The sequence below is a fragment of the Octopus bimaculoides genome, chromosome 3, assembly GCF_046866305.1.
Source record: "Octopus bimaculoides isolate indiv1 chromosome 3, ASM4686630v1, whole genome shotgun sequence".
NCBI lineage: Eukaryota > Metazoa > Mollusca > Cephalopoda > Octopoda > Octopodidae > Octopus > Octopus bimaculoides.
Genome location: NC_142930.1, coordinates 10,628,596 through 10,649,932, shown reverse-complemented (window position 1 = coordinate 10,649,932; position 21,337 = coordinate 10,628,596). Strand labels below are relative to the sequence as shown.

The following is a 21,337-nucleotide window of genomic DNA, read 5'->3' as shown; positions in this document are numbered from 1 at the left end:
TAACCAAATCAGTGTAGGCTTCTTATTCTGACAACTAATATACATCAGCTCACTATGAAAAAGTTTTTTTTTCTTTTCTTTCTGAAACTGATTTGCTTCATCTTGACTTTACACTGTTGTGTTATTGTTTGTGTAACCAACCCAGCAGGCACCAAGAATATTCTTGCTTTATACTACCACCATCCAAACATTGAAATATCTGTTAATTATTTTTAATGCCAAAATTTGATTTATCAGTTTTCAAATTTCCAAATAGTTTGGGGACAGTACCAACATTTGAATGAGAAAGGCAGTTCTGATTCCCCTAAAACCAATATAATTCTCTCTTATACTAGGTTCTTCTCTTCATTTATATGTGTATTATACATGTCTCCCATTTATTTTATCTAAAATTGAATAATTCCATTTTGATGTCATCATCATCATCATCATCATCGTTTAACGTCCGCTTTCCATGCTAGCATGGGTTGGACGATTTGACTGAGGACTGGTGAAACCGGATGGCAACACCAGGCTCCAGTCTGATTTGGCAGAGTTTCTACAGCTGGATGCCCTTCCTAACGCCAACCACTCAGAGAGTGTAGTGGGTGCTTTTACGTGTCACCCGCACGAAAACGGCCACGCTCGAAATGGTGTCTTTTATGTGCCACCCGCACAAGCCAGTCCAGGGGCACTGGCAACGATCTCGCTCGAAAATCCTACAGGAGCCAGTCAGGCGGTACTGGCAACGGCCACGCTCAAAATGGTGCATCTCATGTGCCACCCGCACAAGAACCAGTCCAGGGGCACTGGCAACGATCTTACTTGGCTTGCCGGGTCTTCTCACGCACAGCCCATTTCCAAAGGTCTCGGTCCGTAGTCATCGCCTCGGTGAGGCCCAATGTACGAAGGTCTTGCCTCACCACCTCAGCCCAGGTCTTCCTGGGCCTACCTCTTCCACGGGTTCCCTCAACTGTTAGGGTGTGGCACTTTTTCACGCAGCTATCCTCCTCCATTCTCACCACATGTCCATACCAGCGCAATCGTCTCTCTTGCACGCCACAACTGATGCTTCTAATGTTCAGCTTTTCTCTCAAGATACTTACACTCTGACGGGTATTCACATTGACATTACACATCCAACGGAGCATACTGGCTTCATTCCTTGCGAGCTTACGTATGTCCTCAGCAGTTACAGCCCATGTTTCACTGCCATGTAGCATGGTTGTTCGTACGCATGCGTCATACAGTCTGCCTTTTACTCTGAGTGAGAGTCCCTTTGTCGCCAGCAGGGGTAAGAGCTCTCTAAACTTTGCCCAGGCTATTCTTATTCTAGCAGCTACACTTTCAGCGCACCCACCCCCACTACTAACTTGGTCGCCCAGATAGCGGAAGCTATCGACTACCTCTAGTTTTTCACCCTGGAATGAGATAGAAGTTGTTTCCTGTTTGTTTGCAGTCTTTATTGCACCTGAACATCTGCCACAAACAAAAACTAACTTGCTAGTTAACCTGCCTTTGATGTTGCTGCACCTCTTATGTGTCCATAGCTTGCACCGGGTACATCTTATAGAGTTACTACCTACTCCTTTTCTACATACTGAGCAGGGCCATCTACCTGAAGGGGTTTGTGTTTTATCTACCTTCCTACTTATTAGGATTTTGGTTTTAGCTAGGTTGACTCTAAGGCCCTTCAATTCTAGACCTTGCTTCCACACCTGAAACTTCTCCTCTAGTTCTGATAGTGACTCCGCAATTAGGGCAAGGTCATCAGCATAGAGGAGCTCCCAGGGGCAACCTGTCTTGAACTCCTCTGTGATTGCCTGGAGGACTATGGTAAATAATAGGGGGCTGAGGACGGAACCTTGGTGGACCCCTACCTCTACCCGGAATTCATTGCTGTACTCATTTCCAACCCTCACCTTACTGGCCGCATCTCTGTACATGGCTCGCACAGCTCTCACTAGCCATTCTTCTATCCCAAGTTTCCTCATTGACCACCAGATAAGGGATCGGGGGACCCTGTCAAAGGCTTTCTCCATGTCAACGAAAGCCAGGTACAGAGGTTTATCCTTGGCTAGGTATTTCTCTTGCAACTGTCTCACTAGAAATAAGGCATCAGTAGTGCTTTTACCTGGCACGAACCCAAACTGCATCTCATCTAAATTGATTCGCTCCCTAATTAGTTGGGCTATGACCCTCTCTGTAACTTTCATAACCTGATCTAACAGCTTGATGCCTCTGTAATTATTTGTATCTAAAGCGTCCCCTTTACCTTTGTAGCAGTTGACTATGATGCTGCTACACCAGTCATAGGGTATGACTCCTTCGTGTATCACCTGGTTCGTAATACGGGTGACTAGGCTATAGCCAACACTGCCAGATATTTTGAGCATCTCTGCAGTGATTCCTGATGGGCCGGGGGCTTTCCCGGTCTTCATACTCTTAATTGCTTTATCTACCCTGGTACTATCAACTCGGATAGCTGGTCCCTCTATTGGGTCGACATAAGGCAGGCTCTCTTTCTCCCATTCATTCTCTTTATTAAGCAATCTATCGTAGTGGCATCTCCAGACCTCTTTCTTTGCATCCTCATTTAATGCAAGCGTACCATCATCCATGCGAACACATTTCTCTCCTACAACATCACTATTCTCTCTCCTACACTGTCTTGCAACCCGAAATACCTCGAGTCTTTGGTCCTCACGGCGCAGAACATTGGCAAATCTTTCCTTATCTGCTTCCCCTCTGGCTAAATAAACCTGTCGCCTAGCCTCCCTTCTGGCACATTGGTACAATTCCCTGCTACCACCGTTCTTCCAGTCCTTCCAAGCTTGTTTCTTTTGTCTAATAGCCCTGTCTACCTCCTTGTTCCACCACCACGTTACTCTGGGTTGGGAGGGGACCTTACACCACCCACAAATCTGGTCGGTGGCTTTCAACAGGTTGTCCCGCAGAAATCTCCAATTGTCTTCCACGTTGTATGATGCTATATCCCCTTCTATTTCGTTAAATGCTTCAAGTAACTTGTCTCTAAGTCTCTGTCCGTTTGCAGGGTCTTTAAGCTTCCACACCCTTCTTCTCCAAGCCTGTCTAATTCTGGGCACCCATTTTGCCTTGATCCCAAAGTCGCTAACTACTAATCTATGTTGTGGGGTACATTCTTCGCCAGGGTAGGTTTTGGCATTTATAAGCCGCCCTCTTTCCCTATTTCTGGCGAGGATGTAGTCGATTTGGCTAGAGTGTCTGCCGGAGCGGTAGGTGACTAGGTGACTGGCAGGTTTCCTGAAGTTGGTATTGCAGACCATAAGATTGGTTGCATCACAGAACTCCAGCAGTCTGGTTCCCTCCTCGTTGCGGGAACCGAAGCCATAGCCTCCATGTATGCCATGGAAGCCCCCAGCACGACGTCCGACATGACCGTTGAAGTCTCCAGCCACAAAGAGAAGGTCCCTGTCACTCGTCGACGAGGTAGTTTGCAAGAGGGTGTCATAGAATTGGTCTTTCAGACCATCTGGTAGCCCAGGTTGAGGTGCATAGGCTGAGATGACAGTAGCTAATCTATGATGAAGCACTAGTCTGATCTTAAGTACTCTGTCACTTACTCTAACGACCTCGATTACCTTATCCACCCATTTCTCCGCTAGAAGTATTCCTACGCCCCCGACCCCGTCAGTGTTCCCTGCCCAGAAAATCTTGTACCTGTGTTCTTTGCCTGTGAGGAACCTTGCAGAACCTCCTCTCCATCTTACTTCCTGGATGCAGCACATATCTACGCATCTCCGTTCAAGCATCTCAACAATTTCACCAGATCTACCTTTCAGCGTGCCGACGTTGAGAGTGCCAATCCTAACAGTATGGGTGTTGGGGGTGTGGGCCTGTAGCCTGGGAAGAGGAAAAGCAGTGTCATGTACCTGAAAAGAAAACTTGCAATTGGAAGAATTCATAAGCAAAACATTACCTACAACCTGCAAACATTTCTCAACCTTAATGCGCTACCCAAAGGTAGGGGAGAGGATGGCCAAGGCCACTAGATGGGTTCCGGGAGACAGCCGAGGTTGACAGGATGACAAAGGGATGAACTTCCGGTGGAGGGGTGGGATGACAGAGGAATGAACTACCGGTGGAGGGGTGGGATGACAGAGGAATGAACTTCCGGTGGAGGGGGCGGGATGACAGAGAAATGAACTTCCGGTGGAGGGGTGGGATGACAGAGGAATGAACTTCCGGTGGAGGGGGTGGGATGACAGAGGAATGAACTTCCGGTGGAGGGGTGGGATGACAGAGGAATGAACTTCCGGTGGAGGGGGTGGGATGACAGAGGAATGAACTTCCGGTGGAGGGGGTGGGATGGCAGAGGAATGAACTTCCGGTGGAGGGGGTGGGATGTCAGAGGAATGAACTTCCGGTGGAGGGGGTGGGATGACAGAGGAATGAACTTCCGGTGGAGGGGGTGGGATGGCAGAGGAATGAACTTCCGGTGGGAGGGGGTGGGATGACAGAGGAATGAACTTCCGGTGGAGGGGGTGGGATGACAGAGGAATGAACTTCCGGTGGAGGGGGTGGGATGGCAGAGGAATGAACTTCCGGTGGAGGGGGTGGGATGGCAGAGGAATGAACTTCCGGTGGAGGGGGTGGGATGTCAGAGGAATGAACTTCCGGTGGAGGGGGTGGGATGACAGAGGAATGAACTTCCGGTGGAGGGGGTGGGATGGCAGAGGAATGAACTTCCGGTGGGAGGGGGTGGGATGACAGAGGAATGAACTTCCGGTGGAGGGGGTGGGATGACAGAGGAATGAACTTCCGGTGGAGGGGGTGGGATGACAGAGGGATGACAGACGAATGAACTTCCGGTGGAGGGGGTGGGAGGGCGGGTTACCGCCAGCGAGTAGAGAGGGCTCTTAATTGTAGATTTTAAATATTTGAGGGACAACAATGCATAAATCGTAATTTTTTAAAAGAGCAATGAATTCTGGGTGATTAGAATATAACGTAGCATGAATTTAGGAAGCTTAGAAAATGAATAAGCATGAATTTAAGACAACTGAATTCAATTGAATTTCATGGAGAGAAACAAGATAAATAATAAGGGAAAAAAACTAAAGCGCAAGGTATTGAGATGTTTGAGGCCGTAAATAAATAAAAATCTCTATCTTATCTGCATCTTGGGTATTTCGTCATAGTACGTCAGCGAGATAATTTAGAATGGGTTTCTCATTTATATATAGCCAGAACCTGAAGACCTTAAAGGAAAAACTACGAAGGGGAGAGAGAGAGGATGGAGGGGTAGACAGAGGCATGGCGGGAGAAAAGATCATCATCATCATCATCATATATATATATAAAGAGAGAGAGAGAGAGAGAGAGGGGGGGGACCAGTCAAGCAGCACATCACGCTGTAATTCTTGGGCTGAGAAATCAACACTTAAAAGCCATAATTTTAAGGAGCGATAAGAATTTTTGAATAAAGGAAAATGGGTAGTGGTGGTGGGTAGGTACCGCCAGCGAGTAGAGAGGGCTCTTAATTGTAGATTTTAAATATTTGAGGGACAACAATGCATAAATCGTAATTTTTTAAAAGAGCAATGAATTCTGGGTGATTAGAATATAACGTAGCATGAATTTAGGAAGCTTAGAAAATGAATAAGCATGAATTTAAGACAACAACTGAATTCAATTGAATTTCATGGAGAGAAACAAGATAAATAATAAGGGAAAAAAACTAAAGCGCAAGGTATTGAGATGTTTGAGGCCGTAAATAAATAAAAATCTCTATCTTATCTGCATCTTGGGTATTTCGTCATAGTACGTCAGCGAGATAATTTAGAATGGGTTTCTCATTTATATATAGCCAGAACCTGAAGACCTTAAAGGAAAAACTACGAAGGGGAGAGAGAGAGGATGGAGGGGTAGACAGAGGCATGGCGGGAGAAAAGATCATCATCATCATCATCATATATATATATAAAGAGAGAGAGAGAGAGAGAGAGGGGGGGGACCAGTCAAGCAGCACATCACGCTGTAATTCTTGGGCTGAGAAATCAACACTTAAAAGCCATAATTTTAAGGAGCGATAAGAATTTTTGAATAAAGGAAAATGGGTAGTGGTGGTGGGTAGGTACCGCCAGCGAGTAGAGAGGGCTCTTAATTGTAGATTTTAAATATTTGAGGGACAACAATGCATAAATCGTAATTTTTTAAAAGAGCAATGAATTCTGGGTGATTAGAATATAACGTAGCATGAATTTAGGAAGCTTAGAAAATGAATAAGCATGAATTTAAGACAACAACTGAATTCAATTGAATTTCATGGAGAGAAACAAGATAAATAATAAGGGAAAAAAACTAAAGCGCAAGGTATTGAGATGTTTGAGGCCGTAAATAAATAAAAATCTCTATCTTATCTGCATCTTGGGTATTTCGTCATAGTACGTCAGCGAGATAATTTAGAATGGGTTTCTCATTTATATATAGCCAGAACCTGAAGACCTTAAAGGAAAAACTACGAAGGGGAGAGAGAGAGGATGGAGGGGTAGACAGAGGCATGGCGGGAGAAAAGATCATCATCATCATCATCATATATATATATAAAGAGAGAGAGAGAGAGAGAGAGGGGGGGGACCAGTCAAGCAGCACATCACGCTGTAATTCTTGGGCTGAGAAATCAACACTTAAAAGTCATAATTTTAAGGAGCGATAAGAATTTTTGAATAAAGGAAAATGGGTAGTGGTGGTGGGTAGGTACCGCCAGCGAGTAGAGAGGGCTCTTAATTGTAGATTTTAAATATTTGAGAGACAACAATGCATAAATCGTAATTTTTTAAAAGAGCAATGAATTCTGGGTGATTAGAATATAACGTAGCATGAATTTAGGAAGCTTAGAAAATGAATAAGCATGAATTTAAGACAACAACTGAATTCAATTGAATTTCATGGAGAGAAACAAGATAAATAATAAGGGAAAAAAACTAAAGCGCAAGGTATTGAGATGTTTGAGGCCGTAAATAAATAAAAATCTCTATCTTATCTGCATCTTGGGTATTTCGTCATAGTACGTCAGCGAGATAATTTAGAATGGGTTTCTCATTTATATATAGCCAGAACCTGAAGACCTTAAAGGAAAAACTACGAAGGGGAGAGAGAGAGGATGGAGGGGTAGACAGAGGCATGGCGGGAGAAAAGATCATCATCATCATCATCATATATATATATAAAGAGAGAGAGAGAGAGAGAGAGGGGGGGGACCAGTCAAGCAGCACATCACGCTGTAATTCTTGGGCTGAGAAATCAACACTTAAAAGCCATAATTTTAAGGAGCGATAAGAATTTTTGAATAAAGGAAAATGGGTAGTGGTGGTGGGTAGGTACCGCCAGCGAGTAGAGAGGGCTCTTAATTGTAGATTTTAAATATTTGAGAGACAACAATGCATAAATCGTAATTTTTTAAAAGAGCAATGAATTCTGGGTGATTAGAATATAACGTAGCATGAATTTAGGAAGCTTAGAAAATGAATAAGCATGAATTTAAGACAACAACTGAATTCAATTGAATTTCATGGAGAGAAACAAGATAAATAATAAGGGAAAAAAAAACTAAAGCGCAAGGTATTGAGATGTTTGAGGCCGTAAATAAATAAAAATCTCTATCTTATCTGCATCTTGGGTATTTCGTCATAGTACGTCAGCGAGATAATTTAGAATGGGTTTCTCATTTATATATAGCCAGAACCTGAAGACCTTAAAGGAAAAACTACGAAGGGGAGAGAGAGAGGATGGAGGGGTAGACAGAGGCATGGCGGGAGAAAAGATCATCATCATCATCATCATATATATATATAAAGAGAGAGAGAGAGAGAGAGAGGGGGGGGACCAGTCAAGCAGCACATCACGCTGTAATTCTTGGGCTGAGAAATCAACACTTAAAAGCCATAATTTTAAGGAGCGATAAGAATTTTTGAATAAAGGAAAATGGGTAGTGGTGGTGGGTAGGTACCGCCAGCGAGTAGAGAGGGCTCTTAATTGTAGATTTTAAATATTTGAGAGACAACAATGCATAAATCGTAATTTTTTAAAAGAGCAATGAATTCTGGGTGATTAGAATATAACGTAGCATGAATTTAGGAAGCTTAGAAAATGAATAAGCATGAATTTAAGACAACAACTGAATTCAATTGAATTTCATGGAGAGAAACAAGATAAATAATAAGGGAAAAAAAAACTAAAGCGCAAGGTATTGAGATGTTTGAGGCCGTAAATAAATAAAAATCTCTATCTTATCTGCATCTTGGGTATTTCGTCATAGTACGTCAGCGAGATAATTTAGAATGGGTTTCTCATTTATATATAGCCAGAACCTGAAGACCTTAAAGGAAAAACTACGAAGGGGAGAGAGAGAGGATGGAGGGGTAGACAGAGGCATGGCGGGAGAAAAGATCATCATCATCATCATCATATATATATATAAAGAGAGAGAGAGAGAGAGAGAGGGGGGGGACCAGTCAAGCAGCACATCACGCTGTAATTCTTGGGCTGAGAAATCAACACTTAAAAGCCATAATTTTAAGGAGCGATAAGAATTTTTGAATAAAGGAAAATGGGTAGTGGTGGTGGGTAGGTACCGCCAGCGAGTAGAGAGGGCTCTTAATTGTAGATTTTAAATATTTGAGAGACAACAATGCATAAATCGTAATTTTTTAAAAGAGCAATGAATTCTGGGTGATTAGAATATAACGTAGCATGAATTTAGGAAGCTTAGAAAATGAATAAGCATGAATTTAAGACAACAACTGAATTCAATTGAATTTCATGGAGAGAAACAAGATAAATAATAAGGGAAAAAAAAACTAAAGCGCAAGGTATTGAGATGTTTGAGGCCGTAAATAAATAAAAATCTCTATCTTATCTGCATCTTGGGTATTTCGTCATAGTACGTCAGCGAGATAATTTAGAATGGGTTTCTCATTTATATATAGCCAGAACCTGAAGACCTTAAAGGAAAAACTACGAAGGGGAGAGAGAGAGGATGGAGGGGTAGACAGAGGCATGGCGGGAGAAAAGATCATCATCATCATCATCATATATATATATAAAGAGAGAGAGAGAGAGAGAGAGGGGGGGGACCAGTCAAGCAGCACATCACGCTGTAATTCTTGGGCTGATGTGTTGAATAAAATCTCGTGTTTCTCTAATTGTATTGACTATTGATATAATTTGTATCAGATCAACTATGCTGACATGCTGAAACGCGTAGAACCTCTCAGAAATGAATTAAACGCTCTGGAAAACCAAGCTGAGGACAATCGCACCAAATACGAAGAAGTGAACTCCGTCATTGTTCAACTTGAGAAAAGTATTGCTATGTATAAAGAAGAATATGCTATTCTTATAAGCCAAGCTCAAGCTATCAAAAGTGATTTGGCAGCAGTAGAAGGCAAGGTATGGAGCTATAATTTTCTTTAGGATGCATAAAAGCTACATTAGCAGTATTAATTTTTTTGTTTACTTTCTCACGCATTGGTTGTGTGCTAAATTTTTATGTTTCATTTTAAATACATTAAATTCCATATAGTTGAGTCCTGTCTTGCCAGTTTTTACTTGTAATACCTTTTGTTTTATAAAATGCATAGCTTTGCTCAGACCATCTTAGTTATTTTTCTAAGACATTATCATATTTGTGTGATCAAGTATTTTACATATTCATTCTACTGACCACTGACATTCTCTTTTGCACTATTTTATAATTTGTTAGGTTGAAAGAAGTGTTGCTTTATTGAAAAGTCTTACAAATGAGAAGCAGAGATGGGAAGCAGGTAGTGAAACATTCCGAAACCAGATGGCCACTATTATTGGAGATGTTTTGTTATCTTCAGCTTTCATGTCTTATGCCGGTATGTATATTAGATTCTTAAATCTAAATATTGTATACATATGTGTATATGATGTATATTCATGCATCCAAATGTCCTCCTATTTTATAATCTATTAAATGAAACTGCTTTCATCCCACCACTACCATACAAACTTATTTTGAAATTTTGAAACTGGTCAGCTACTTTTCTAAAATACTATTATTCAAATTTGTAGATCTTTTACAGTGAAAGTCTGAAATCAATTTTATCAAAAAGTTTTCACACTAAATTTTTTAATATTTTTTTAAAAGCAATATTTGAAACATTAAATAGAATGAATCAATTTTGTTTAAGAGTGATACTAGCCATCACTGATTCAGAGACATTAAGTAATTAAAACTTTATCAATATTTTTTTTTTAATGTTCTGTTTAAGTTGTTACTGATAGTTGTATACAATGGTATTTTAAGACTAGCTTCACACTTCAGAATTTGGTTGTCGTCCTCATTTTATGTCTGTTGTCCATGCTAGCATGGGTTTCATAAATGAAACTGTTTTTAAGATATCAGGGAAAGAGTTAATTGAAATATGCTTTGTGAGAAAACTTTTGGAAAAGTTATTAGAAGACTTATTGTTCTCTTTACTATTGAACTTGACAATTTTTCAGAAATTTGGGGTTTTGAAAGTGTGTGTGTTTGTTTATTTATTCTGGAAACTTAACAGTTTGACAAGTTAATGTTTGGTTTTATTTCAGGTTATTTTGACCAACAAATGCGTCAGAACTTATTTACTGCTTGGTCTAATCATTTACAACAAGCCAACATCCAATTTAGAACGGATATTGCTAGAACAGAGGTAAACCATTTAAAAACAAACAGTTTAGAATATTTTTTGTTACAAAATATATTATTTTTGTAAACTAATTCTTTTTAATTGTTAAATCCTTTTCTATTTATTTAATTTAATTTATTTTTTAATGTTTTATGTTAAATTTTGAATTCTTCATAAGACTTAACGTTATCGTATTGCCTCTTTGAGAAAGCTAACACAATCACAATATTTGAAAATTACATTTTGTAAATATCAATCAATCAATTTGATATTAACTTTGCACCCATGTGATCCGCAGTAAATTTGCATAAATAAGTGATCAATTCTCTCATTATAGATATGACTTAAAGCAAATTAACTGATGTTTAGAAAGTTTTTTAGTGAACAACTATCTGACTCCTCTATGTAATTAATCCTTTTATTTCAAGTGTACTTCTTGAAGCTTAAAGTTTAACTTTTGTGTTTTAATAGTATTTGTCAAATGCTGATGAAAGACTTCGCTGGCAAGCTAATAACTTACCTGCAGATGATCTATGCACAGAAAATGCTATTATGTTGAAGAGATTTAATCGATATCCACTAATTATCGACCCATCTGGACAAGCAACAGAATTTTTAATGAATGAATACAAAGAGAGGAAAATCACAAAAACAAGGTCAGTAATTTTATGTAAAAATTGGTTTATCCGTCTTTAGAGTGATTATTCATGAAAACAATATAAACTACTTTAACATAAACCACAAATTGGTGATCTCATTAGAGCATCAGCTAAAATGCCTTGCACACTATTTATTCCAGCTCTCTTTGCTCTGGGTTCAAATCCTGCTAAAGTCAGTTTTGACTTTTTTTTTGGGTTGATCAGCTACCAATTTAAGTAGTGAGGTTTGAGGAATTCTTTGTGTCTAACAAAAACTTATGCTACCAGTTCCAGCTCTCTATATTTTGAGTTCAAGTTCTTTCTAAAAAAAAAAATTCCATCTTATTGAAGTCTCATTAGATATTTTCATTTAAATGTTTGTATTGAAAGAGTACATTGTGTATGTAGTAGATGTGCAATGTCAAGTGTGCATATATGACAAAGTGCAAATTTGTTAAAAGTAAAAGTGGGTGTGAGATGTATCAGATGTATGTAGGAGAGAAGACTGCTGGTTTGACTATGTGATGTGTATGAATGAGAACAGCTGTATAATGAAGTACTGATTACTAAGTATGGATGGAACTTGTTCAAGAGGGTGACCCAGGAAGACATGAGATAAAGCAGCAAAGGCTGATTGCTAGGTGTTGAGCCTCTTGGAGGAGTTGACAAAGGACTGAAGTGACTGGTGCTTTACTGTGCTCAAGAAGACCCATTTGTCTTGACAAAAGCGAGGTCCCAGAAGCATTATGTCTGTATACTCACTGGGCCCTGCACCTGATCTGTCCCCGTCAAGCCTTCCCACCTCTCATCTTCCTAACACCCATCCTTCCAGCTGCTATACCCCTATGAAAGGACAATATTCTTAGTCAAACCTTATTAAATAAAATTTATTGATATTTGAATATTGAGTGGGGAAAATTTAGTTGTAATCACTTTATTATAGTTTTAGATCTTTATACATAAATGTTATGTTGCTTTCAATCTTTGTTTCATATTTTAGCTTTTTGGATGATGCATTCCGTAAAAACCTTGAAAGTGCTCTTAGATTCGGCAACCCCTTATTGGTTCAGGTATGTAACCGTGTCTTTCTTTAAAAATATTAAATTTACATCACTCCACAAGACATTTTTCAAATTTTTTTTATTTATGTTCCTTTTTCTTATTTTAGGATGTTGAAAGTTATGATCCTATATTAAATCCTGTGCTGAATCGAGAATTACGCAGAACTGGTGGCAGAGTATTAATTACTTTGGGTGATCAAGATATTGATTTATCTCCTGCATTTACCATCTTTTTGTCTACACGAGATCCTAACGTAAGAACTTTCATATTCTTCTTTAACTTGTTCTATATCTTCCTTCAGCAATAATAGTAGCAGTATCTCTAGAAATTCATTGACTATTTTAATATTATGCAATTCAAGGTGGTACTTAAACCTTTTAAACCAACCCTTACTACAAGAGGTGTTTCATCAGTAGTTGTACCTTCCACTTTCAGCAAATTGTCAAAGTTGTAGCTATTGCATGAATGACCCTCACATTTATTGGCACTTTATCTTCATTCTGATCATAAATCCACATCCTGACGACCCGTTATATTTTAAGCATCAATGAAAAAATAGTGCCCAAGCATTTAATAGATTAGCTACTTGAGCATTGACCTTATCTTTGTATCGTTCCTGCTATAAATGTTGCAATCTTTAATGTTTTTGTAGTATTGCTGAGTTTTTCTCCTCCATTAAAGTTTGGTAAAACATCAAGTTTAACATCCACTGTAATCATCTTGCAATTTCTTTTCATATTATTGCTTTCATTTCTACTTGATAGTCTCTTTCTCTCTCCATTCTTATCAAATAAGAATGAAGTAATGTATTATATCTTACCTGTTAGTTGTTAAATCCAGTAATAGTAGTGGTAGGCAAGAAATCCACATAAAATAGTAAAGCAATTTGAGGAAAGTAGTGATGTTCAACACTGGCAAAAAGAGGTTGTCTTTTTATTACGGATGTAAAAATATAAATCATATAAATAGCATGGGTTGGACGATTTGACTGAGGATTGGTGGAACCCGAAGGCTACACCACACTCCAATCTGATTTGGCAGAGTTTCTACAGCTGGATGCCCTTCCTAACGCCAACCACTCTGAGAGTGTAGTAGGTGCTTTTACGTGTCACCGGCACGAAGGCCAGTCAGACGATACTGGCAACGGCCACGCTCAAAATGGTGTATTTTACATGCCACCTGCACAAGAGCCAGTCCAGGGGCACTATCCAGAAACATTGAACTACTCACCCCATTTGTCTCCAATAAAGCTGCCATCTTCCTGTTGCAAACCTTTCACATACTCTACAATTTTAGCAGAAGTTGGAAATTCTGATTGATTAAAGTTAGTAGCAAGACCCAGGCCAGTTGAATTGGTGCACACACGAACAAGACAATGCTGAAGAGGGAATTAGTAGGTACTGACAAGTATGTTGAGATTAATGTAAAAACAAAGCATGCACAAACAAGGCAGGGCAGAGAAAGGAATGGATACTTGCTGGTGTGGTTTGGAAAAATATATGTTGATTCAGTTATTGAAATTGAGAAAAATTTACCTGAGTTTCCACAAGGGGAGAATTATAAACTGTGTCCTGAAATTAGTGGTTATACTTTACAATTTCATTATGTGGAAGATTCCTGTATATAATTTACTTGTTAATTAAACCTAATAATAATATTTGCAAATATATTTTTTCTTTCTTAAGATCATAATGTAAAATAAGTTCATATAAATTTGTTGAAATAAACATTCCCATGAATAAAATTGATGTTTAACATTTTATTTTTGTGTATTTTATAGGTTGAATTCCCTCCTGATATCTGCTCCAGGGTGACATTTGTCAATTTTACTGTAACACGGGGCAGTCTCCAGAGTCAATGTTTGAATCAAGTAATTATATTTATAAAAATATCTTAACAATTTTCTTTCCATTCTAATATGAGATGGTATGGTGTGACTTGAAACCTTTTGTCATTCCTGTCAATCCTATGTCATCTCATTTGTTAGGGCTCATCTCTTTAAAGATGACATCATGCTTTCAAAAACATTTAGTACACAGCCTTGTCATCTTTTCTGCATCCATCAACTGATCATATTTTTCTTTCATATCGGGTATTTTGTTTTTTAAATAAATGCCTTTATATTGGATTAATATATTTTATGTAGAAATTTAGCTATTCACATATCTATAATTTATCGAAATAATATTTCAGTACACTTACGATTGTATGATCTTATTATTCCCAGATGCCATTTTTCTAAGTTCATAATGCTTTGTTGGAAACATTTATAACCATTTAACTTTTTGTCATCAGCTAGTACTTCATTTTCGGAACATCTGAATTGGTTTTGCAATGAGGTGTCTCTTCTTCTAAGGAGGGTACCTTACCAATCCTAATTTAGTCATTTTCTGCACTTTTTCATATAGCCTCCATCAATACTTGTTGCTCACCAGATTTCTGAGTAAGGATTCTGTATGGTAGAGTTGGTTAATATAATTATACTAAGAATCTAACTGAATATACATAAAATATATATCCAATATACATATGTATAACTAAATATGTATAAAATATACATTATACCAATCCAAACTCCTTTCTAACCACCTTAACAATTCTGTTGCAGTTTTGCTGTATCAGTTACATGGAAAACGAAACACAATTGAAATATGCTCACACTTTCTTTTACTTATCAGTGTGACTTCTTTCAAGTATTGATATCCTAGTTAATAGTGTAAAATGCATTTAAGTACTGAATGCTTTCTAGAGAACTATTTGTTTTCATTTAAAATATTGGCTCAGCTTTATTATTTAACTGAGTAAACATTTTTATCTGAAATATATTAAGTCTAGATATTAGAATTGCAATAACCTATTGTAAACTGGTTCAGTCACAAGAACTACATACCATATTTTTATATAATTTAATACTTTTTTATTGAAAGAATTTAATTACTTTTCTAGGTGTTGAAGGCTGAGAGACCTGATGTTGATGAGAAACGATCAGATTTACTCAAACTCCAAGGTAATATGGTCAATTTGTTATTATAATTCATATAGTTCTAGATATTTTTAGTGTAGCAAAGTTACAAACATATTACTATTTCATGTTCATATTTATGAGTTGTTGAGTTTATTATATAATACTCGAAATTCATAATTATTCTGTATCTCTTGCAGTCATAAGGCTCTGTTATGTAGCTTATTTACTTGATATATTTTGATGAGAATTTTCACAGTATATTCATCATAAATTTGTTTATATAATTATGTTTAACTACTACAGTTTTAAATATATCAGATGTTTTAATTTTTACTATTCTAGTAGGTTTATTCCTTTTAGAGATAAAATTTGCTGACTTTGGATGCTTTAAAATGTCTGAATACTATGTAATCAACTTAATTGGATTAATTTAATTTCATTCAATAACTTCTCATTCTTCCATAGAATTTTCAAACTTCTAAGTTTTATTGTGCACTAATAGATACAAACATAACTGCGTGGTTAAGAGGGTCATTTCCCACTCACATGGTTTTGGGTTCAGTCATATTGTGTGTCACCCTGGTCAAGTGACTTTAACTACAGATCTATGCTGATCAAATCCTTGTGGGTGGATTGGTTCATAGAATCTCACAAAAGCCCATGTTGTGCATATGTGTGTTTACAAGTGTACTTCTCTGAAAATCACTCAGCTAAGGATGGTGATGTTGCTGTCATTTTCCCAGTCAGCAAGCCATTTGCTGGCTTTGTGCCTTTGAAGACATGTGGAATAAGATATCACTTACTTGAAAAGCTGGTAAGGGTTAGTGACTAGAAGGGCATCTGGCTGTAAAACAATGCTCAATTTTATATTCATCTAGCATGGAAAATGGATGTAAAGCAAATGACTAATGTGCAATAATTTTTGTATAAGTCTAATTAAATGAAAAAGGGTTAGTCTTCTACATAATTATAAATCATTCTTCATTTCTAAATGTTATGGTTTGAAATTACGTTTTCATGTTTGTAAATAGGTGAATTCCAGCTACGTTTGCGCCAACTGGAAAAATCATTGTTGCAAGCTCTCAATGATACCAAAGGAAAAATTCTTGATGATGATAGGTAAATTAAATTTATTTAAAAAAATATTACAAATTGAATTTCTTTTTGATGCTTTATATACTTTCTGTGTGGCAACATGTATGGGAATGTTTAGAATGCTTTTATGTTGTTGTCTTTTTTTTAATCAATAAAAGGCTGGTCAGACCCTAAACCTGATTCTCAAGTTTATACTTGACTCCCTAGCTTTTTTCTTTTTTTGCACTTGGCTCTTCCATTATGTAGCATTAAAAGAAGCAGGTTTGGAAAATAGTTTGTTTACTGAATTAACAGAATAGAATGGAGAATTACTTAAATATTCAATTAGTATAGAGCATATTGTCATGTTGAACTTTGCCATTAAAAAATTATTTGCTTGTGTTCACTGCTTTAACTTAAATAGAATTTTAATTCAATCCACATTATTATTATGAGAGCTTAAACATTTTGAATATCTATTTAAAAATCTTTGTCTAATTCTTTACCACTGTTAACATGAATTTGAAATTAATTTTGGTTTCGAACAAGTCAGAATACAGTGTTAGATAGTTTTAGAGTTAAGATGAATATTCAGTTTGCATTATAAACCTTGAAGATGACTTTTTAATGAGATAGTTAAATCATGTTTACAGCATTTAGATGTAAAGTTGAAAGATTTGTTAGGTTTTACTTAGGTAGTTAATGTTATTATTTAGTACATGTGCAACAAAATTTCAAATTTAAGATAACATAAAATATATTGAGGTTATGATTAGTGTTATCAGTTGACTTCATTCTAGAAATAGGACTGTGTAGTTAACTGGTTGTACTAATGACAACCTCAGAACTTTTTATAAATAGTAAAGAATGAAGAGTAAGTACTATATTGTCTCATTTCACATAAATACTCATAAAAACTTATAACCTTTATCAGATTGTTTTTCCCAAATCTTTTAAATTAGTAATAGTTTCTAAACAACAATTTCATTTATTATTAGTATTATATCACATCTGGAAACCTTGAAAACTGAAGCAGCAGAAGTTGCGCGTAAAGTGGAAGAAACAGATCATGTTATGGCAGAAGTGGAAACAGTATCTCAACAATACATTCCCCTTGCTCAGTCTTGCAGCAGCATCTATTTTACTTTGGAAGCTCTGCAGCAGGTAAGCAGATTTAGCTGCCCCTTTTTGTATGTGATCCCACAGTACTGTCATATGTTCAATGTTTGCTTCATATAATGCTTGGATAGTCTAAATAAGTCTACATATCAGTATGTTATTATCTTCACTCTCTCTCTCATCCATCTCTCACTCTCTCTTACAACCTCAATCTACCCATACATGTTATCCTGTTCTCACTCATTTCTATCCACATCTTGTCTTGAGCGTCCACCCTGACACCTTGGCCACTCCCAATGTCTGCTATGGTATGGCTTCCTTTGCTGGATACTCTCTTCTGATGCCAACAACTTAACGCCCCAACCACTTTCACCCTTTCTTTATAATGTGAGTAGCCATGTTGCTCCACTACAGCAAGAAACCTGTTCAGTTCTGACCCCTTCTCACACACTCTTAGCATAAAACTGCCTCCCTCTCTACTGCTGATGCCATGAAAAAGCACTCAGTGTATATTGTAAAGTGGCTGGCTTTAGGAAGGTCAACAGAAATGTTGTTTCTGTTTTTGTAAAAGTGGAAACATATTGATGAACAGATTATAGGAATCAATAATTGACTTCAGTCATTTCATTGAACCACATTGGTGAAATAAACTATTCTACCAGCATTGCCTTACTGGCACTTGAAAAAACATTCGAATGAGGTCGTTACCAGTACCGCCTGACTGGCCCTCGTGGCGGTGACACGTAAAAGCACCCACTACACTCTCGAAGTGGTTGGCATTAGGAAGGGCACCCAGCTGTAGAAACTCTGCCAGATCAGATTGGAGCCTGGTTCGTCAGTCCTCAGTCAAATTGTCCAACCCATGCTAGCATGGAAGGCGGAAGTTAAATGATGACTGATTGCAAGGGACATCCAGAAGTAAAATTTGAAGACTGCCAACTTAGTAGGATCCACATGTAAAGTTCAGGAAACTTGAGAAAAGTCAATAAACACGTGTATATACAAAAAATATATGTATACACACACACACACACACACACACACACACACACACACACACACACACACACACACACACACACACACACACACACACACACACACACACACACACACACACACACACACACACACACACACACACACACACACACACACACACACACACACACACACACACACACACACACACACACACACACACACACACACACACACACACACACACACACACACATATATAAAACACTGGTTTTTTTCTTTTTTTCTTTTATTCTAGGTCCACTTCCTGTACCAATACTCATTGCAGTTCTTTTTAGATATTTTCCATTCTGTTCTTTACAACAATTCTCATCTTACTGGAGTGAAAGAGTATGGTTCACGATTAGCAATTACAACAGCTGATCTTTTCCAAGTAAGTGAACCTTTCAAGCATTTCTAGAATATTGGTTTATTTTAGGTTATAAAACCACTAAGTGTTTTATTTTAAATGTTTGTGTAACAATTATTTAAAAACTAATGGATTAATCTATTTCAAATGTTTGTACCTTGTAGAAAATAGTTGATAGCTGGCAGAAACGTCAGCACGCCAGGTGATATGCTTAGCAGTATTTCGTCTTTCTTTATGTTCTGAGTTCAAATTCCACCAAGGTCGACTTTGCCTTTCATCCTTTTTGGGTCGATAAACTAAGTACCAGTTATGCACTGGGATTGATGTAATCAACTTAATCCCTTTGTCTGTCCTTTTTTGTCCCCTCTATGTTTAGCCCCTTGTGGGCAATAAAGAAATAAGAAACATTGTTTTGTTACTAATGTTAAAAAAATGTGAAGTAAACAGCATTGTATTGAGTCATATTTATCTAAATCTTCTAAGTAAATAAATGGAAAAGGATTTAATTTCCTTGCTAACTTCCCCCTTCTTCCTCCACTTCTGTTACCAATCAAAAGCTGTTGCTTTCATACCTGTATGGAAAATGACTCTTTAGTTGATAATCAGTCTAAATTAAAACTGATACAGGTTGGAGAGGACTGCAAGACAGAATCTTGTATATCACTGATTTGGTGAATAAACCCTGTCTACTGTGCTACACATTGATGATAGAAAACACAGCATATCACATTTAATCATAAACCAACTGTATTAACAGGAGTGCACACACAAAGCATATACTGCCGAGTTTGAATACCACTTCTCTGTCAAGCTAGCACCAACAACATTCTTTTCAGATCTAACAATGTTGGCACATGAAGGGTGGGTCTGCTTAAATTATGTTAGAGCAGAGACTAATATGTTTGCTTGAGTGCAAGAGTTAAGTTGGGGAGGTGCTTGTTGAAATTTCAAAATTTTGTTTGAAATATTAAGAAGACAGTATTGTTTTTAAAAATTGAGTACATTATTACTTATTTTGTTGTTGTAGGAAACTTATAGCAGAGTTGGGAGAGGTATGCTCCATGAAGATCGTATTACATTTGCTATACAGTTATGCAGGATCCATCTTCAAGGATTGGCAAAGTATGGATAATTCCTTAGATATTAACCACTAATTTTGTCATCTAATTTGCCTTTGTTTACATGATCTAAATAAGTGTTCTAACTTTGTGACATCATCTAATCTACATAGTAATAGAATGATTTTCACATTTATTTTTCGTCCTGTCTATAGCAAACTAGCGCATGGTAAAGCAAACCAACAAGGGAGCCCCTAGACAGCTATCCAACTTGCTAGAAATAGCAGCCAAATTTTTCTCAAATTGCATGGTTTTGAAAAGAAAAGAATGTATTGAATAATATAGCTGTAGAGGCACTGACTGAAAAGAATGTCCACAGCTGGTAAATTATTTTAGTTCTGTTGTATCAGAGCTGACAAGGTGCCTAACAACTTTATTCTGTCATCTTCAGTTTGCATTTGAGCACAGTCTTTCAAAGCTAACAATCTGAAAAAAGAAGTTGAACATTCCACTTATTTAGATTCTGAGAACAATGTAGTTATGAACCAAATGAAGTAATGCTACAGCAAATAAAAACAAGTTATATGCAAATAATAAACCCATCGCTATCAAATGAATGCATACACACATTGCCTGATTTTGAATATAATCAAATAAATGAATGAACAATTTCAATGTGCACTATTGAATTAAAGTGGACCAGTAAATGATAGAATATTGCATCATTGCTAAGGAACAATGTATAATCTTAAATGACCTTGAATGATGTCTATGATGAAAAATATAGTGCTGACAAATAAGTTAACCTACAGTCAATATTATTACTAAGTGAAACATCATATCACAAAGAACTCCTGTAGTTCTTGTATCTACTTTTCTTTGCTGCATATTATACCTGTGTGAAGAATGGAACTGAACAGAGCTAACAGTTACCAATATACATCATCATCGTTTAACATCCGCTTTCCATGCTAGCATATTTTCTAAAATTGGAATGCACCTTTTCAAGGAGGTATACATCATTATTTAACACCCATCTTCCTAGCTGACATAGGTTGGGTGGTTTGACAAGATTCAACAGGTCCGAAGACTGCATTGTGCTCCAGTGTCTACTTTGGCATGGCTTCTGAATTTTAACCACTTTACAGTGTGTACTGAGTGTTTTTCATGGTATGCAAGAGGTTGCCATGATAGATTAAGATCTCTTTGTAGTTGGTATCATTTTCTTAATATGTGTACAAGGGTATTTATTAATTGAAAAACATTACATGAAAATAGAGAACTCCATTTTATCATGAAGAACACAGGATAAAGAAAACTAAATTTATTTTACTGATTATGTTTGAAATATTCCTTATTTGATATTTTTATAT

At 37.3% G+C, this 21,337-nt stretch overlaps 1 protein-coding gene across 1 annotated transcript in view; it reads left to right on the top strand.

The window, feature by feature from the left end:
• LOC106883942 (cytoplasmic dynein 1 heavy chain 1) overlaps positions 1–21,337 on the top strand; it is a 117,823-nt gene that overhangs the window by 77,137 nt on the left and 19,349 nt on the right. Inside the window, 12 exon segments of the mRNA XM_089348556.1 lie at positions 9,199–9,414; positions 9,728–9,866; positions 10,582–10,682; positions 11,130–11,314; positions 12,297–12,366; positions 12,465–12,611; positions 14,139–14,228; positions 15,305–15,365; positions 16,355–16,442; positions 17,396–17,561; positions 18,796–18,930; positions 19,934–20,028. Of these exon segments, the coding sequence (XP_089204682.1) occupies positions 9,199–9,414; positions 9,728–9,866; positions 10,582–10,682; positions 11,130–11,314; positions 12,297–12,366; positions 12,465–12,611; positions 14,139–14,228; positions 15,305–15,365; positions 16,355–16,442; positions 17,396–17,561; positions 18,796–18,930; positions 19,934–20,028 (1,493 nt within the window).